Below are 20,205 nucleotides of genomic sequence, written 5' to 3'. Positions count from 1 at the left end.
TTTTTATTTCACCACAGAATTGCCTGAAAGAAGACCACCAAAACTTGAGATGGATCAAGCAATTTTAAAAGTTTATAATGAGTTGCTTCATGAGGGCCTGGTAGTCTCCTGGTTATCAGATCACTGCTATCAGGTGGGTTTGAATTACTGCAAGTCAACAAAGTTATGTTGTGTCACAAATGTACTACTGTAAGTGCTGGAGTGTGTCTTCCCTGTTCAGCGTGAAGCATTTGGAATTAGGGCAAAAGTATCAGTTGCAAAACCAGAACGATGTTCTCTGTACCCGTTATCGATGTAGCATTGAGAGGGGACACTGTTAGTGGAAAACAAATCCTAGCTACTTGTGATCAATTCTGTTAAGATAACTGACCTTTAGATTGTATAGAAGCAATAAAGTTATTTGTGTGTGCATATATTTGTGTGTAGAATATAGAACATAACATTGCAGTACAGGCCCTTTGGCCCTCGATGGTTTCACAGGTCGGTGCAACAATCTGGAGCCCATCTAACCTACACTATTCCATTTATCATCCATATGTTTATTCGGTGACCATCCAAATGCCTTTAAAGTTGGCAAGTCTACATATTCTTTCTCTGGGTATTGGGCACAAATTCATTGAAAACTGCTTTGATAAGGTTATGCTTCAAATTTAGACTAAAGTTATTTGCTCAATCACAAAGAAGTAGCATTTTCTCTGTAGCATAAACAATTTTTCTCCTCTTCTGTGAAAGTGTACCTTCATGTAGTGGTTCAGTTCGCCGAGCTGGGAATTTGTGTTGCAGACGTTTCGTCCCCTGTCTAGGTGACATCCTCTTTGCTTGGGAGCCTCCTTTGTCCTATGTAGTGTTTTGTGCAGTCCTTGCATGGGATTTTGTACACTACATTGGTTTTGCTCATGCTGGGTATCGGGTCCTTCGTTCTAGTGAGTTGTTGCCTGTACAAAGGACGAAGGACCCGATACCCAGCATGAGCAAAACCAATGTAGTGTACAAAATCCCATGCAAGGACTGCACAAAACACTACATAGGACAAACAGGAAGACAGCTAACGATCCGCATCCATGAACACCAACTATCCCCGGCTTGTGGGCCGGGGCTGAGAGAGAAATGGGACGGGGTGGGGGAAGATAGCTGAGAAAACGATAGGTGGATAAAGGTGAGTGTGATGGTGATAGGTCAGGGGGGAGTGATGGACAGGTTAGGAGGATGGTGGTGAGTTGGAGGCTTGGGATTGGGATAATGTGGTGGGAGGGGAAATGAGGAAGTTGTTGGAATCCACATTTATCCCGTGTAGTTGCAGGGTCCCAAGGCAAAGTATGAGATGTTCTTCCAGGCGTAGAGTGGCAACGGAGGTGGCCCAGGACCTGCATGTCCTTGACAGAGTGGGAGGGGGAGTTGAAGTGTTTAGCCACAGAGTGGTGGGGTTGGTGGGTGCGGGTGTCCCAGAGATGTTCTCTGAAACAATGCACGCAATGTTGTCCTGCCTCCAAGGTAGAGGAGACCACACCGAGTGCAGCAGATGCAGTAGATGACATTAGTAGAGGTACAGATAAATTTTTCTTGGATGTGGAAGGATCCCTTGGAGCCTTGGGTGGAGGTGAGGGGTGTGGTGTGGGTGCAGGTCTTGTACTTGCTGCGGTGCCAGGAGTAGGGTGTGGGCTGTTGGGGGGGTGTGGACTTGATGAGGGAGTCGTGGAGGGATTCGTCAACCATGTGGGAACTGAAGATGCGATCATAGAAGGAGGAGGCCATCTGGGACTTTGAGGTGGAATTGGTCATCCTGGGAATGCCCGAAACGGCGATTCTCCTGTTCCTCGGATGCTGCCTGACCTGTGCTTTCCCAGCAACACTCTCTTGACTCTGATCTCCAGTATCTGCAGACCTCACCTTTCTCCCTGTTTGCCAAATGACCTGGTTTGGCATTGTAAATAATCATACATACAAAACTGGTTTGTATTATTTGCTTCAGCGTGTGTTCCCAGACTAGCTGAATTGTTCCAATCTTGCAGTTTCCACCTGGGGGTGAGAGTAGTTTTCTGGGTGATGTCTCAATAGAGCACGCAGAAAACTCAAACATGTGGCTTCAGGCAGAGCTTGTTTGCATTTTGTCTTTTGTGCTGGTTAGGTTGTTTCTGGTGCTGCAGTCACTGAGAATTTCCAGTCAGGATAAATTTTTAACCATTTGTTTTAAGGTCTACACACTAGTTTGAAAACATTGCAAAGCTAAAAAGTGAGGTTAAGTGTGAAGCTGATTTTTGTTTTTATTTCTTTAACCCTCTCTATTTTTGTATCTGATTTTCTCAGTGTCTGTACCAGGAACTTGGAAATGTACCTACAGAAAAACATGTAGGGCACCCAAGGAATTCAACATTTGCCATTGACACAAAGTATCCAGTAACATTACAGGTGAACAGTAGTGTCGACAAGAAGGAAGTGTGCAGGTTAGTGAACGCATTTCCTCATTGTTACTGCAATCGTGCATTTGGAGAAAATCTCTGCTACCTCCTGTATTTCCCAACAGAGACAGAGCAGCTGCTGAGTAGCATGGTGTATGTGAAACGTTATCTGGACATTTTGACTCAGGCGGCAGTCGCAATCCTTAGATTTGGTCATTAATCTGGCACAAGAGGAGATGTGACTGACTTGATAGATAAAGAAACCACAGATGCAGTGGTGGAGGAATCTTAAGATGTTGATCATTGGGTGCATGATACTTGTTGCCATTGGGAGTGAGAATAGGGATTGCAGAGAGGATGGGCAAGTAACAGCGATACTGTGGTACAGGAATCGACTCAGTAGCTGTGGAAAAGTGTGTAGGAGGTAAAACAGTCAAGAACGGGTACATACTGTTCTCTATTCTCAGGAGTCCTGAAGCTCAGTTTAAAACGTACCTTGCAGTTAAAGAGGGGACGGATCTAGTTGTTGTTCATATAAAAACCAATGCTCGAGGTAGAGCTAGGTGTGAGGATTTGCTGAGGGAGTTTGAGCTCGTGTAAACTAAACATTTGAAATTCAAATATGTAATTGAAAGTATTGTGGTGGAGGTCGGGATTTCAATTCATGGGGTGCTAGCACTAGAGTTAGGGAAACTGTTCGACTAAGAGAAACTGGACTAAGTACACTGTCTTGAAACAATGATTAACTAATGGAGATAAATTAAAATGTCAATGCTACAGAGTAGCACAGCAGTGCTTAAACGAAGTCAAGCAAATTGTATCAGCGATGGTTAGAGCTGTTTGGTTGTATTAAAGCATGGTGGCTAAGGCCACATACAGGAAAAATAGTAAGGATGTAACATTATAGCATTATATTTGAATATGCATAGTATTCGATAGATGAATTACTGGGCAAAGGTGTTTCATTTATTGGATGTTTTTGAGATGTTTTCACAGGATGACCAAGGTTGAGAACTAAATATTCCAGGATACTAGATTTTTAGAAAAGAAAGGCAAACTAGTAAAAGAGGTAGCTCAGCTGAACATGAAGATGAGGTAAAGGTAGTAGGAGAAAAGTCTCAGTCCAGAAGGTCAGAATGCAGCATCAGTATGGAGAGAGTTAGAAAGTGGGAAAGGTCCAGAAGTACTAGCAAGAGTAGGTTGTAATGTCATTAATAGTGACCATGATGTTGAATGGAGGAGCATATGCTGACAATAATAATTGTTGTAATCTTTTCATTTTGAAGATTACGTTTTTAATCGTATTCACTGCAAAAACCAAATTGGCAAAAGTAATTTGAAGGGTAAGTTTATAAAATACATTGAGAAATCTTACTGATTTAGGGTCATAGAATCATATGCTCTCATCCAAACCATTTATGTAAATGACAAAAAGTAGAGGGCCCAGCACCGATCCTTGTGGTACTCCATTGGTCACAGGCCTCCAGTCTGAAAAACAGCCCTCCAGTCTGAAAAACAGCCCTCCACCACCACCCTCTGTCTTCTACCTTTGAGCCAGTTTTGTATCCAAATGGCTAGTTCTCACTGTATTCTATGAGAGCTAACCTTGCTAATCAGTCTCCCATGGGGAACCTTGTCGAACACCTGACTGAAGTCCATATAGATCACATCTACTGCTCTGCCCTCATCAATCTGCTTTGTTACTTCTTCAAAAAACTCAATCAAGTTTGTGAGACATGATTTCCCACAGACAAAGCCATGTTGACTATCCCGAATCAGTCCTTGCCTTTCCAAATACATGGAAATCCTGAAGGACAAGATGTACTCCAACAACTTGCCCACCACCGAAGTCAGGCTCACCAGTCTATATTGTCTTTACCCCCCTTCTTAAACAGTGGCATCATGTTTGCCAACCTCCAGTCTTCCGGCACCTCCCCTGTGACTATCGATGATACAAATATCTCAGCAAGAGGCCCAGCAATCACTTCTCTAGCTTCCCACAGAGTTCTTGGATACACCTGATCAGGTCCTGGGGATTTATCCACCTTTATGCGTTTCAAGACATCCTGCACTTCCTCCTCTGTAATCTGGACATTTTGCAAGATGTCACCATCTATTTCCCCACAGTCTATATCTTCCATATCCTTTTCCACAGTAAATACTGATGCAAAATATTCATTTAGTATCTCCTCCATTTTCTGTGGCTCCACACAAAGGCCGCCTTGCTAATCTTTGAGGAGCCCTATTCTTTCCCTAGTTACCCTTTTGTCCTTTAATATATTTGTAAAATCCCTTTGGATTCTGCTTAATTGTATTTGCCAAAGCTATCTCATGTCCCCGTTTTGCCCTCCTGATTTCCCTCTTAAGTATACTCCTACTTTCTTTATACTCTTCTAAGGATTCACTCAATCTATCCTGTCTATACCTGACATTTGTTTCCTTCTTTTTCCTAACCAAATCCTCAATTTCTTTCATTCAGCATTCCCTATACCTACTAGCCTTCCCTTTCACCCTGACAGAAATATACTTTGTTTGGATTCTCTGAATCTATTTTATTAACTTACCCTTCAAATTACTTTTGCAAATTTGGTTTGTGCAGTGAATAAGATTAAAATCATACTGATTTCTCTGGCTATTATTAAATTAAATTTCTTCCTCAGTTAACATCACAAAAATAAATTGCTGTTTGTTGGAATTTTGTGTGTAATATGGCTGCTATGTTTTCTCCCGCACCACAATTTCAGATTAGAAATACTTCACTGAGTTAAAGCACTTGAGGATGTCCTGCAACCAATAAAGATTTTGTACACTTTTTAATGAAAGTAGGTAAATTGTAATCTACTATACTATGATGGAGTATCATATTAAGTGTTATAAAGCCTGAAACTGGGATTTTAAATGTAAACAGTCAGTTTATCTCTAAACCAGAGGTTGTAGAGGTATGAGCAATTTTGGTGAAGCAGTTTGAATTAGTTTAAACAAGTTAAAGTTAATTCTTAAAAATACTGTAACTTAAAGAATCAAAGAAGTTAAAGGTTTTATTATCTTAAAAGAAGAGATTTACAATGTTGCCAAATCTGTAGTAGGTTTAAGGATAGGGAGGATATTAAAATCAGCAAGGAATGACTCATAATTTGAGGGGAATAAAGAAAAGTAAACTAGTTAAATATAAAATCCCTACAGTGTGGAAGTAGGCCATTCGTCCCATTGAGTCCACACTGATCCTCCGAAGACTATCCTGCCCAGACACGCTCCTCTGTAACCATGAACTTCCCATGGCAAAGCCACCCAACCTGCAGATCCCTGGACACTGAGACAATACAGCATGCCCAATACGCCAAATCTGTGGGAGGAAACCAGAGCACCTGGAGGAAATCCACACAGATACTGAGAGAATGTGTAAACTCCACACAGACAGTTGCGCGAAGCTGGAATCGAACCCGGGTTCCTGGCGCTGTGAGGTAGCAGTGCTAGCCAATGAGCCACCATGCCACCATATGAAAACAAGTTGAGAAATTTTGCAAAGATTTTTTAAAGGAAGAGAATTTTAGAGGTAAATGTGAGCTCCTTAGAGGCAGAGCTGGAGAAATTATAATAGAGAACAAGAAAATGGTAAATGTGTATTTGGTTATTGTAACGAAGACAAAAAATCTAAATATTTTGTGGAAGCAGGGCTTAAAGTGAGTGAGAAACTGTAAGTAATTAATATTAGTTTTAAGTTAAAAAAAGTACTGGAGACATTCATGAGACTAATAACCAACAATCCCCAGGACCTGATGACCTACACCTTTATGGTTTTCAGCGATGGTGTCAGAATTAGGAGCTTCATTGACTTTTATCTTGCAGAATTTCCTAAATCCTGGAACAGCCCCTTTTATTGGAAGTTAGAAAATGTAACTCTGTTATTGAATAGAATTGAGAATGAAAGAAGGGATCTTAAACACTTAGCCAAGCATCAGTCATGAAGAGAAATGCTCTAATCTATTATAAAGGATGTGGTAGCAAGGAACTTGAAAAACCACAATAATTAGGCAGAGTCAATGTAGTGTTGTTGCAATTATTATAGGGGTTTGGTGAAACCATTTGTAATAACTTTTGTCATTATACCTAATTAAGAATATATTTTACTTTGAGGAGATTCTCAAACGTTTACCAGGTTGATTCCTGTGATGAGAGGGATGCTTTATGTGAAGACGTTGAGTAGAATGGGCCTGAAATATTCTTTGTTCATTTCTCCACATGCCAAGTATTTGCAGTATTCTGTTTTATCTCTGAAATCTGACTTGTTTGTGTGTCTCTTGGCAAAAGCCTCTGGTCTACTCTTTGTTGGAATTTCTAAGTCAATGAGTGTGTCGCACCTACAAGCTACATCCCATTGATAATACGTGGCAACCAAACCTAAAATAAACCAAATTTAGACTTAAACTTATGATTCCAATCATTTTGAAGGAACACCTAAAAAGTTTGTCTGTTTTTAGTTCTTGTTGTTGTAAATTTTATTTCTGCCTCTTGCAGGGTGCATGAAACCTTTGGTGAACATGGACATTATTCTTTATGGGTGACAAAAGCAAACCTGAGTAATGCGAGTGGACCAGTCAACTGTAAAATCATCATTGACCAAGAAGCCATTAGCAACAAGCTTCGTATGTATACTTGTGAAGAGCTACTGCAGTCAAAAGAATAATGTTTCTTCTTAGAAGTCGAAAAAGATCAATAACCATTTTATCACTGAGTGAAACAAAATGTTTCTATTTCTCGTGAGGTTATGGAATAAATTTATTGTTACAAGCCTTATCTGTACTTTGTCTGTGACGTATATCTCAAACTGATAATCTAAGTAGTGCTGGATTGAAGCAGTGGTTGTGGTTTGTATTTAAACACTCTTGGGTGGTTGCAAATTTTGTTAGTTTTCTGAATTATTATTTTCTCCCTTTTTACTTTTGAAATTCTTACACAATGCTTTACTGTCTCAAAAGTTAATATTTTCCTCTTTCTTTGCAGCTATTTTATATGCATTCCTTGCCTATCTTGGATTAGCTGTTTTGATATGTTTAGCACAGTTAATAATGGGGTAAGTGCCAAACTTATGATTTACAGTACCAATTGATTGACACAATTTTAAATTTCAGCGATCCTTAATAGCATCATATAGATAGGTAGGCTGCAGGTCAGTCCACCATCAGTCCTCCATTTTTGATTTTAGCTGGCATCAGCAATTGATCTGTGTCCCTGGAGAGGGCAGAGTTGCATAACCATCATACCTAAAGCTCAGAAGGAGCCTACTATATCACATTGGTTGCTAAACTCTTTCAAATTTGATACTTCCAGTAAATGTTCAAATGTTTTTGGATTCTACTTATACCACTGTTTCTCATGACCTATTTCCTGAAAATTTTGACATAATTATTGGTTATGCTAAATACCTGTTAAGTAAGTGTAATTATTCTACCTCACCAAAATCACATCCTCTGTCAGAGCTCCTTTTAAATGCTGATCTGATGACTAGAGGTTTAGCTTCCCTATATCTATCATAATCAAAGCCTCTCATCCAACGTATCACAGTACATCTCCACTGTTCTCTCTTCTCAGTCTTGACACTATCCAGAGATTCAGTCCTTTTTCAATATCCAAACATCTCTGACACTAAGAACAGAGCAGGAGATTTGAGGACAACTTGTAGCAATACTTAGAATTTTAAGGAAATCAGGCATAGATTGTACACACAGTGAGGGACTGGAACAGGGGGCTGTAGGTTCATGATTAAACGTAAAAGTTGTGTCATTGTGCAGGTAATAATTTAGTTTTGCCCCAGTTAAAAACCGCCCTCTTGCATCCTCCTTAGATCCAAAGTGGATGACCTAATTGTTAATTGGATAACCTAAGTTAAAATCAATTTACTCAGTTTTGCTTTGTGCACAGAAGTTGTGAACTGTCCAGCTAGATTTAGTGATTGAAATGGTGGTTGCACATATAGCCATAGAGATGTACAGCACGGAAACAAACTCTTCAGTCCAACTTGTCCATGCCGATTAGATATCCCCACCAAATCTAGTCCCACCTGCCAGGACCCGGCTCATATCCCTCCAAACCCTTCCTATTCATACACCCATCCAGGTGCCTTTTTAAATGTTGCAATTGTACCAGCCTCCACCACCATCTCTAGCAGCTCATTCCATACACATACCACCCTCTGCATGAAAAAGTTGCCCTTTGGGTCTCTTTTATACCTTTCCCTTCTCACCCTAAACCTATGCCCTCTAGTTAATTCTGGACTCCCCCATCCAGGAAAGAGACTATTTATTTATCCGATCCATGCCCCTCGTGGTTTTATAAACCTCTGTAAGGTCATCCCTCAGCCTCCAAAGCTCCAGGGAAAACATTCAACCTCTCTCTATAGCTCAAATCCTCCAACCCTGGCAACATCCTTGTAAATCTTTTCTGAACCCTTTCAAGTTTTGCAACATCCTTCCGATAGAAAGGAGACCAGAATTGCATGCAATATTCCAAAAGTGGCCTAAACAATGACCTGCAGAGTCGCAACATGACCTCCCAACTCCTGCAGTCAATCCTCTGACCAATAAAGGAAAGCATACCAAATGCCTCCTTCACTATCCTATCTGCCTGCGACTCCACTTTCAAAGAGCTATGATATGATTAGGAATGTTTGGTAAATTTTGAAGGGGGGGGGGTGGCAAAGAGGCATGGGAATAAGACTGTTGCTTGTGTGATGCAATGAAGGGTGAGACAGACATCAACACGAATAAAGAGACATTTAAAGGCTGAACAACTGCTGAAAAACTGCAGAAAACAAATTTCACTGTAAACATAAGACCTTCATCTTGGATCAAAGCAGGTTAAAACACAGTTCTTTTTAAATGGTGCAGAGCTAGAAACAGTAGAGATCAACGAAGACTTGGGAGAAGGCAGGATCCAAGTACATACCACTAAAATGAACATGTGCAGAGAATAATCGAAAAGGCTAATGGAATACTGCATTATCTATCTCGAAAGGATGAGGGAGGTAGAAATTGTTCCAGTTATACAAAGCCCTAATGAGACCACACCTGATGAACCAAGCTGTCCTGGGTACCACACCTTTTTACGGAAGTATAATCTAGTTTTCTCGAATGATGACATGATTCCAAGTTTTAAGTTACAAGAAGAGAATAAGCAACCATAGTTGCAATCCCTGGCACATGGAAGGCTAAATAATAACTTTTTCAAAGTTCATGGGGAATTAGTAGGGTGGATTAGGAGAAAATATCTGCTCCCAATTAATTGAAGATTAAGATAAAAAAATTGGAAAATCAAGAGTTAAAGTTGATAGAAGTAAGCAAAGAGTAGTAGAAGTTTCAGAATTCGTCTGCAATTGCAGTTGATGTTAGATAAATTGCTAATTTTAAAATTGGTACCTTAAGAGTCATAGAGATGTACAGCATGGAAACAGACCCTTCGGTCCAACCCAATCTAGTCCCACCTGCCAGCACCCGGCCCATGTCTCTCCAAACCATTCTTATTCATATACCCATTCAAATGCCTCATAAATGTTGCAATTGTACCAGCCTCCTCCACTTCCTCTGGCAGCTCATTCCATGCACGTACCATCCTCTGCGTGAAAAAGTTGCCCCTGGGGTCCTTTCATATCTTTCCCCTCTCACCTTAAACCTATGCCCTCTAGTTCTGGACTCGGTGACCCCAGGGAAAAGACTTTGTCTATTTATCCTATCCATGCCCCTCATAATTTTGTAAACCTCTATAAGGTCACCTCAGCCTCTGACGCTCCAAGGAAAACAGCCCCAGACTGTTCAGCCTCTCCCTGTAGCTCAGATCTTCCAATCCTGGCAACATCGTTGTAAATCTTTTCTGAACCCTTTCAAGTTTCACAACATCTTTCCGATAGGTCGGAGACCAGAATTGCACGCAACATTCCAACAGTGGCCTAACCAATGTCCTGTACAGCCGCAACATGACCTCCCAACTCCTGTACTCAATACTCTGACCAATAACGGAAAGCATACCAAACGCCGCCTTCACTATCCTATCTACCTGCGACTCCACTTTCAAGGAGCAATGAACCTGCAATCCAAGGCCTCTTTGTTCAGCAACACTCCCTAGGACCTCACCATTACGTGTATAAGTCCTGCTAAGATTTGCTTTCCAAAAATGCAGCACCTCGCATTTATCTGAATTAAACTCCATCTGCCACTTCTCAGCCCATTGGCACATCTGGTCAAGATCCTGTTGTAATCCTGTTATAATTTCAGTGGTAATGCAGTTGAATGCCAATGAGATGCTTAGATTCTCAGAGTTAGTGATTTCCTGGCATGTGTGTGGTACAAATTGACTTCAGCGAACAAGTAAGAATCTAATGGTCTCCCCATGATATTTGGCTTTACGATTACAGAATCCCACATTATCAAAGTTCTGGCGATTACCATTAACCAGGAACTGAACCCAGCCAGCTATGTACACTGTACAAGAGCAGATCAAAGGCTAGGAATTTGGAAGTAACTTGCCTCCTATCCTTCTATACATGTCCACTATCTACAAGGCATTAGTCAGGAAAGTGATAGAGTAATTTCCCCTTGTCTGAGTGGGAGCAGCTCCACCCAAACAATATTCAAGAAACTTCGCATCATCCAGAACAAAGCAACTGGCTTGCTGAGTCCCCTATCCACAACCTTCAACATTCACTACCTTCAGCAACAGATGGTCACATCAGTGTGTACCTTCTACAAGAAGCATCATAGCAAATCACTGGTGCTTTTTGACAGTTTCTTCCAAGCCTACAACTTCTCTTACTTAGAAGGAGAAGGGAAGTGGGAGCAACAATACCTCCAAGCCCCCTTTTAAATTGCCATTTCCATCACCTCCAACAAGATGCTACAACCAGACACATTCCCTTCCCTTGTCAGCATTCCACAGGGACTGTTCCCTCTGGGGCACTCTGGTACACCCTTCTACCATTCCCAACATCCCCTCACACTCCCTCAGGACCTTCCCAAGTAATCGCAGGTGCAATACCTGTGCATTTACCTTATCCCTCTTCACCATCCAAGACCCCAGGCATACCTTTCATTTACTTAATTCAATCTGGTCTCCTCTTGCCCTACACTGGGGAGGTAAAATGCAGGCTGCGTGACCAATCTGTAGAATACCTATATTCTGTCTGTAAAAGTAATGAAGTTTCCAACTCCTTGTCACTTCAATTCACTACCGTGTTCCCATGCCAACATTTGAATCTGTCCTTTTGCATTATTCCAGCGTGCCTCAGCACAAGCTCAAAGGTCTGCACCTCATTTTCTGTTGGGGATCAAGCAGCCTCTAGGACTCCACCACAAGTTCAAGAACTTTACAGACTGAATCCATCCTTCCATTTTTTTTTAAACCACCCCAAACTGTTGGACTTTTTTTTAGCACTGTCACCCATTCTCACGTACTCCTAGGTCCATCCTGTCCTGGCCTACTACCCGTTATCTCCTTGGTTGCCTATCCCTTTCATCTCCCCCTCTATCATTTTCTCTGTCTGCTCTGTCTCTCTGCTCCCCCCACTTTCCAATATCTGTATAAACGCCACCTATTCCCAGCTGCTAGCAGGTCTGGTGAAGAGCCACTGGACTGTATGTTATTTCTGCTTTCTCTCTGCAGATCTGCTGGATTTTTTCAGCAATTTCTGTTTCAAGTCTCCAGCATCTGCAGTTCCTTGTTTTATTATAACAACACCTTCAGTTTTCCTTCTTAGTCACATGCCATACTGACTTGGAACCATATCAATGTTCCGGCAATTTAATTCAATCGAAATCCTGGAATACTCCTAACAGTGCTATGGGTGTCACTACATCCCATAGAGTGCACAATTCCAGAAGGCACCACATCAGTGTCCCCTTAAGTCAGGGTGGACAATAAATGCTGCCATGTTTCATGAGCAAATTTTAAAAAAAAGTTTGAGTGTAGAGTGAAAATAGACTAGGAGCTCCCCTGTGATGGATTCTACCATCCTATCATTGAATAACTTGATGTTATCCAGAATTTCACACTGATTATTTTGGAAAATTGTCAACTGATTGTTGGCTGTAGGATGCAATCAAGGAGCGAATCATAGGTGGATGAGATTTGAATGGACCAAATGGTCTTTTATTCAAAAGGGTAAGGAGTAGTGTCTAATCTTGGGTTGTTTCTTGCCCCAGACTTAATTCTGTCAGAAACCTGATGTCCAGCCTTTCATATCGGGTTGAGATGGAGCGGCTAATCAATTCTGTAAGTAAAAAACCACATCAGAATTATTTGTTTCAAATGCATATGAATAGGAAAAATGGGCAACATATACTCCATGGATCCTCAGACCAGCTAAGGATGTAGATATGAGATCCACTGTCTTAGACTACCCAACCAGTGCTCAACAAAACAACTAGAATGTTGAACCCAAGTAAAGTACAAGTCAAGAGTAGTTTGACACTGAACTGTGCTGGTCCAACCCAGTCACCAGTCATGTTCTGATTACAAAGGAAATATCCAAAGTCTGGTTGCAGTGCAGAGAAGAGCCATAAGGCTTACCTCAGAGTTGGGGCTCTGCATAATGATGAAAGACTGGAGAGACACAAGCTTTTCAGGCTGGGAAGAAAATATGAGGGGCTAATCTTGATTTTTGGTGAGAGGAGAGCATGTTTGTTTTTAGCTTTTGCTTGATGATAACTGGCATCTATTCATGGAAACGATTTATTTCTTCCTCCTTCTTTAAGCTTTTGCTATAATTTAATTAGAATAACTCTCTTTTTAAAACCTAAAATATGTGTGGTTTACTTCAAAAGGAGTTAGGATCAACAAACCGTGTTGCAGACAATGCAGCTCATGGTAATCTGGTGTCAGGACGCAATCCAGGCTCCTACCGACTTCGTTCACTGGACACCTTTCGAGGGTAACTTTTGAATTTGGATTCTTTCAAAGCTCTTGATATTATTGAATACCAATGTATGCCTGCCAACTCCTCTTGCTGTTAAAATTGAGCAACTATTGTAATGAAACAAAGACATTAAAGACAACTCACTTTCTCTGCCGAATTGAGTTTGTAAGGGAGTGTCCCCACCAGAAGCACATATGGTCTTGGTGTGCAGCGTCTGACTTATTTCTAAATGCACTGTTGTTGCTGTTTCATATATTATTTTGAATTTATTTTTATTGTCTCTGTGCGTGTCTGGGCCCTGTTTAGGGATTTTTCATCTCCTGGTTGCCTGCCTCTTCCTACTATCGTACTAATGGTTCACTTGGAGACCTGCTGACACAATTGACCTCCACCCCACTGGTTTGATGCCTAGCATATGGCATTGCTGTACTATTCATTAATGGCTAATCAAAATTTACGGCATTCTCTGCAGTAGGAATAGGCCAATCTGTCGTTCAGTTAGATTGCAGCTGATCTATATCTTAGCTCCATTGTCTTACTAACCTTAAGATCTAATACAAACACTCCAGTCAGTTTTGATATTAACCTATGCAACCTTTGAGTGAGAGATCCTGATTGCCACTACTCTTTTGAGCAAAGAAGAGTCATCACTCTTGAACAGTCAAGCTCTTATTTTAAGATTGCATCCCAATGTTCTGGGCTCCGCCTAGATGTTGAATTGCTACTTTGCTACAAAACAGTCTAATTTTGGTCCAATCTATGATACCTGAAAGATTACAGCTATGGGAAAATGTTCTCTTTTGAGGAAAAAAAAATGCCTGGTAAAAGTCTTTAAAAATTCTGACATGGATTGGACTGGAGAAAATTTTGCCAGTTCTGAGAGATATCTTCAATTAGTGTGGTTAACGTGCAACTTGCAACTTTATACAAATAAGTGATTAATGCAAATAATGTGAATGCTTTTGTGAAAAAGAACAGAAGAATATGTATGAATTAGAGGGATTAGAAAGCTTTGCTGAAATCAGAAATGAGGCAGATAGAATAACAGACTGCTGTGGATGGAAGGCAGCAAATATTACTTCGTCCAAATAGCTTGTTTCTGTGCAGTACATCTATGCAGCTGCCTATATTCTGGCTTACAGGTGAGTCTCCTTGAAGGGAGATGCGTCAGTTGTAATGTAACCAGACTTCTGTGTAATCTTCTAGGCTGGCTTTGGTGATCATGATCTTTGTTAACTATGGAGGTGGGAGATACTGGTTCTTCAAACATGAAAGCTGGAATGGTAGGTCAGATGATTTATTTTGTGTATATGTGTGTGCAGTTACAAAGTCTCATCTGGCCCCTATTGCTGTTAACCATTTGTTATACTGTGAATGAATTGCCCTTTGGAGTAAAGGTTCAGAGGGTCTTTTCTTTGTACAAAAGGTGCTAACCTTGTTTGCTCAAGTCATTGTGGAAATGCTGAATTGCTCCTATCTATTCACTGGTTTTAAATAAGCTCCTTTGGACACAGCACAGGAAACTTTACAGTAAAAGCAAAGTAATGTAAATGCTAGAAATCTGAAATTAAAACACTGAAGAAACCTGGCAGGTCTGGCAACATCTTGCGTTGACATGACTCACCAGAACAGAGAAATCTATATGCATTTTGATTTAATTTTTATAAAGCTTTTATCTCATAATATGTGCAAATTCTGTCTAGATATATAATGCTTGTGTTTTCTGATTTCTAATTTTATAGGATTAACAGTAGCCGATTTGGTGTTTCCATGGTAAGCATCTTTCATGATTTTATGAAGCTGGATTGTACTATAGCATAGATTTTGCCATCTTGAACTGACAATTACCCTGTAATTGCCAACAAGCTATTAGCCATTACAGAGCAACCTCTATTATCCGGCATTTGGTTATCCAAATTTCTGGCAAGATTGTAAGATCCTAATGCTTGGCTAAACTGTTATCTGGCATTCAATTATCCAGCATTCGACTAACTGAACAAAATACTCCCCGCGTGTCATAAAGTCATAGAGATGTACAGCATGGAAACAGACCCTTCTGTCCAACCCGTCCATGCCGACCAGATATCCCAACCCAGTCTAGTCCCATCTGCCAGCACCTGGCCCATATCCCTCCAAACCCTTCCTATTCATATACCCATCCAAATGCCTCTTAAATGTTGCAATTGTACCAGCCTCCACCACTTCCTCTGGCAGCTCATACCATACACATACCACCCTCCGAGTGAAAAAGTTGCCCCTTAGGTCTCTTTTATATCTTTCCCCTCTCACCCTAAACCTATGCCATCTAGTTCTGGACTCCCTAACCCCAGGGAAAAGACTTTGTCTATTTATCTTATCCATGCCCCTCATAATTTTGTAAACCTCTGTAAGGTCACCCCTCAGCCTCCGACGCTCCAGGGAAAACAGCCTGTTCAGCCTCTCCCTGTAGCTCAGATCCTCCAACCCTGGCAACATCCTTGTAAATCTTTTCTGAACCCTTTCAAGTTTCACAATATCTTTCCGATAGGAAGGAGACCAGAATTGCACGCAATATTCCAACAGTGGCCTAACCAATATCCTGTACAGCTGCAACATGACCTCCCAACTCCTGTACTCAGTGCTCTGACCAATAAAAGAAAGGATACCAAACGCCGCCTTCACTATCCTATCTACCTGTGACTCCACTTTCAAGGAGCTATGAACCCGCACTCCAAGGTCTCTTTGTTTGGCAACACTCCCTCGGACCTTACCATTAAGTGTTTACCTTTGGATATTCGAGGTTCCTCTGTATTCAGTTGATACAACTCTGTCTGGAGGCTAGAAGGTTGTGAGTTCAAGTCCCACATCAAAAACTTGTGACCAAGTTCTAACCTGACACTTTAGTGCAGTACTGAGGAGGTGCATTAATGTCAAATAAGCCTTCTTTCAAGAGTAGCCATTAAACAAGGCACCATATAGATATAAAGTTTGCACAGTGTGAAGAACATGGAGCTTTCCTCAGTTTCAGTCATCATTTATCCCTCAACTAATGTCACTAAAAATATTGTTTGCTTATGCTTGCATGAAGGCAAATTGGCGACCACATTTCCTCAATTACAACTTGACTGCGTCGGGTGTAAAGTGCCTGGGGCTGTCCTGAAGTTGTGGAAAATGCTATGTAATCATGTAATGTATCAAGTGTGACTAATACAGCAGGAAATTAAAGTCTATGAAAGATTCTTTATATTGCATGTGGTTTTCTGTGAATTCAGCCATTTTTATCATGGAAGCAGTTTGAATTCTTAAGATACAAATGCATTTTTAATTAAACAGCACAAAAGTTTTAAAAATTATCCAATTTAAATAAGTGATGTGAATTAAGCAACTTGGAATTTAACAGGAAAATTGGAATGCATGGCTTTAAGCCTGTTTAAAACAAGGGATGTTCTAGATTCATATTTGTTTAAATTAAGGCAGCGGAAAAATACATTCATTGCAGTTTAATGAAAAATGCATGACAGTAATGGGGCAAAAGGAGGCCATTTAACTATTCATGCCTGCATTGTGTTACTGTAACCTGTGGCCAAGTTTAAAAGCAGGTTGACATAATGATTGTTATTTTGAATGTGTGTAATCAAGGTTGAAACGGATTTTTCTGCTGTAGGTTTGTGTTTATCATGGGAACATCGATTACCCTCTCCCTGAATTCAGCGTTGCAGGCTAACCATTCCAGGTGGAGACTATTGGGTAAAATAGCTTGGCGAACGGCAGCCCTCGTACTACTTGGGATCTTTATCATCAACCCAAACTATTGCAAGGGACCAAGTAAGTGCTCATTTGGACATATGCTTGAATGTTTAACAATTTGCTTTCTTTAAGTAGTGATAATTATTCACAAGATAACCATCTCTTATTTCCATTTTTACTGTGTTTCTAGTAAAAACACATTTCGCATATGTGAAATGGATTAGTATGTACAGATTTATATTTCTGTCCAGGAGTGAGAAACAGGGCATTTTACAGAAGTGTGAGATGGATGAGGCAAGCACAATCTATTTACTGGTCACAGGGGCCTTGAAAGTTAACCATGTAGTGGTGCAGGTGACCCATACTGTAAAGACCAGACAGGGAGAAGAGATGTTAATTTCCTTACTGGAAGGACATAACTGAATCGAGTATTTTTTATGACAACTAAGTGATTTTTTTGGTGTGACAAGTAATGTATTTGTCGAGTTGAATTTAGTTTAGCATATTATTATTCTAGCATTCGGTTCCTTGCATCTTTTTGAAAGATGCACAGCTGGAAGTACATAGTCTGTGAAGGAATGAATGCATGCATATTGATCTTGCTACCGATGCTTAGAAACAAAATGGATTTATTCTAATGGATTTAGTTTTCTAAATCTGGTAAATACACAGAAATATTAAAATAGTCTCGATACAAAGTGGCTGTGAAAGAACTATTCTGCTGAATTCATTATTTTTCATTTCTTGACGCATAACACTGTTGGTTGGAGTATTTCAAGGTCAAGTAACTTTTTAGCTATGGTCAGGGTTTCTTTCTCTATCATACTTTCAGGCCATGAATTTCAGATTCCATCACTGGGTACAAACGCTTTCCCCCAATCCTGCTGCAATTACTTAAAATCGATTTACTTTCGTTTAAGGTGTCTCTTTATTAAGGAAAATGGGTCCATCTAATTTTGTCTTTCCATTGAATCTCTCACTGCCTCTAAAGCTACCTCTACCAGAAAAAACAGGCTATAATAATTTTTCATTATATAACATTTTCCAGTCCTGACAAATTCTCTTGATTCTCTTTTATGTCCATGTTGGTATTTTCATTCCTTTTCTGTAATGCGTGACCAGAGCAGGATCACAATTGTACCTATGGCATAACTAGTGTCTTATGCTGTTCAAATCTAATTCACTGCTCCTTGCTGTCTGCCTTGAAAGTTTAAGTTCCCTATTAACATTAACTGCTTGTCCTGTCACCACTGGGGTGTGTGGAGGTGCACTCCAAGACTCCCATGTTCCTGTAAACTTGAGTCCTCTCATTTATTGTGTATTCAGTCGTTTGTGTTTGCTTTACTCCAGTACATTGCCTTCTACTTCTGAGTTGAATTCCATTTGCCACTTTTCTGTACATCTGTCTAGTCAATTCATATCTTCCTGCAAACAATAGCTCCTTTTCTTTCTATCAACTATTTGGCTAATTTTCACATCATCATGTAATCATGCTTTGTTTTTACAAGTATGCAGATGAGATACCAGGGAGCTCATTTTGATGAGACTAACTTTTCTGGAGGTTTTGGGCAAAATATGAAATGTAGTAAAGAATTCTCAACACACACATCTTACTTGAATATGTGCCAGTGAATCTAACGTAAAGAACTTGTTGACAAACGTGTAATTAAATAGAGTGATTAGAGCCTAAGTCCATGGGTCTCATTCAGATGTTATGCCCATTTCTGGACACGTTTACAACGTTGGCACAAGTTCTGGACTCCTAAAACGAACCAGTGAGAAAAGCTGTCTGCAGGCAGAAGACATTTTTAAGATTTGATATGAAGCCAGAGGAAAGAGGTTTCTTCTCGATTCTACATAAGGTTCCAGGCACTGACAGCCAGCGTTCACCAGTTCTTGTTCTTGGGAGGTTGAAACCAATTGAGGGAATTATTTCTGGAAGATACAGGTATGACGGGGTGATGAGCCATTGTTGATTCTGTGCTTTCATCATATAGTTTCCTGGGAGACCCTGCGGATCCCTGGTGTACTTCAAAGGCTGGGTCTTACCTATGGCGTGGTTGCTGTCATGGAGCTGCTGTATGGAAAATGTTGGCCTGAAATTCTCGGTCTGGTAAATAAACTTTGTATTTCTCTGCACACTCCGTTCACACCTGAATAATTTGAATATTTTTGCTGCTATTATTTGGACCGAATTTTGGCTGAATTGGGACTACCCAATGCCAAGTCAGCAAACGCTGCTTAATTTTCAGAAGTTAAGATTATCTTCTGATACTTTTGCTTGCCAATTGTGAGATTAGAAGTTCTTTGCCATAAAATGGTGCACAGATTGTGCTGTGTAGATATACTGGAGTTGCTCATAAATGCAATATGAACAGAAAGACAACTTGTGATTGGAGAGCATTATGGGAGCAGTACTATAGTGTTTGCTGAATTAATAATCAAGGAGGCTGAATTTTATTCCAAAGAATGTAAATTCAAATTCCACCATGAGTGTTTGAAATCTGTTTTGCTCAAAAATAAACCCAGACCATAAGAGTTAGTGTCAGTAAAAGGGACCATAACTTTATAATGTCATTAAAAATCCAACTGATTCACTAGTGGTCACATTTTGGGGTGATAACCTGCCATCTTTAATCAGTCTGGAACAGGTGCAACTCTGTCCTATTAACATTGCATTTGACTTTTAACTGACCTGTGAAGTGGCATAGCAAGTTGTTTCAACCAATGGTTCAAGATGATGGTCCACCACCTCCTCTGGGTAACAGAGAATAAGTGCATGCATTTTCAAGTGATGCACACACCTCTGGCACTCCTTTCCTTAAAAAAGTTGCCTTATAAATTTTAGTGCATCGTTTTCTGTCAGAGTTGTGTGTATGTGGCATAAAAAGTAGCTTTGGGACAATAACGTACACCAGCACTGAATTAACTGGTGTTAACTGTTAGTTTGGCTCCTTTGTGGTGCAAAATGGAAGGTTCCTTGGTAGGTTAAATGGATTATAATTCTTGTCACATGTTTATTTCTAAAGCTTTGGCTATTGAGATGCGATTTCCAACTACAAATACCTGTGTAGAAGTAAGTGGGAAGGTAAGAGGTCATTTGGAATCGTTTACAGGCCCTCAGCAGTAGTCTAAATCAAAGACGCAGTATATAGGGAGAAATAAATGAAGCATGTAAGAAAA

The 20,205-nt window shown here is 40.3% G+C and overlaps 2 protein-coding genes across 3 annotated transcripts in view; both read left to right on the top strand.

Annotated features, from left to right (window-relative positions):
* Window positions 1-20,205, top strand: part of hpse (heparanase) — a 194,155-nt gene that overhangs the window by 82,003 nt on the left and 91,947 nt on the right. The window lies entirely within an intron of this gene.
* Window positions 1-20,205, top strand: part of hgsnat (heparan-alpha-glucosaminide N-acetyltransferase) — a 54,071-nt gene that overhangs the window by 4,843 nt on the left and 29,023 nt on the right. For both annotated transcript variants that reach the window (XM_072583956.1, XM_072583957.1), the window contains exons 2-11: window positions 18-133; window positions 2,305-2,441; window positions 6,912-7,039; window positions 7,398-7,467; window positions 12,584-12,653; window positions 13,205-13,311; window positions 14,503-14,579; window positions 15,039-15,069; window positions 16,940-17,100; window positions 19,020-19,135. In XM_072583956.1, coding sequence (XP_072440057.1) covers window positions 18-133; window positions 2,305-2,441; window positions 6,912-7,039; window positions 7,398-7,467; window positions 12,584-12,653; window positions 13,205-13,311; window positions 14,503-14,579; window positions 15,039-15,069; window positions 16,940-17,100; window positions 19,020-19,135 — 1,013 coding nt within the window. The remainder of the gene's footprint in view (window positions 1-17; window positions 134-2,304; window positions 2,442-6,911; window positions 7,040-7,397; window positions 7,468-12,583; window positions 12,654-13,204; window positions 13,312-14,502; window positions 14,580-15,038; window positions 15,070-16,939; window positions 17,101-19,019; window positions 19,136-20,205) is intronic.

This window comes from Chiloscyllium punctatum, chromosome 14 (genome assembly GCF_047496795.1).
Source record: "Chiloscyllium punctatum isolate Juve2018m chromosome 14, sChiPun1.3, whole genome shotgun sequence".
Taxonomy (NCBI): Eukaryota; Metazoa; Chordata; class Chondrichthyes; order Orectolobiformes; family Hemiscylliidae; genus Chiloscyllium; species Chiloscyllium punctatum.
The sequence above is the reverse complement of the archived record's forward strand: the minus strand, read 5'-3'. Positions and strand labels throughout refer to the sequence as shown.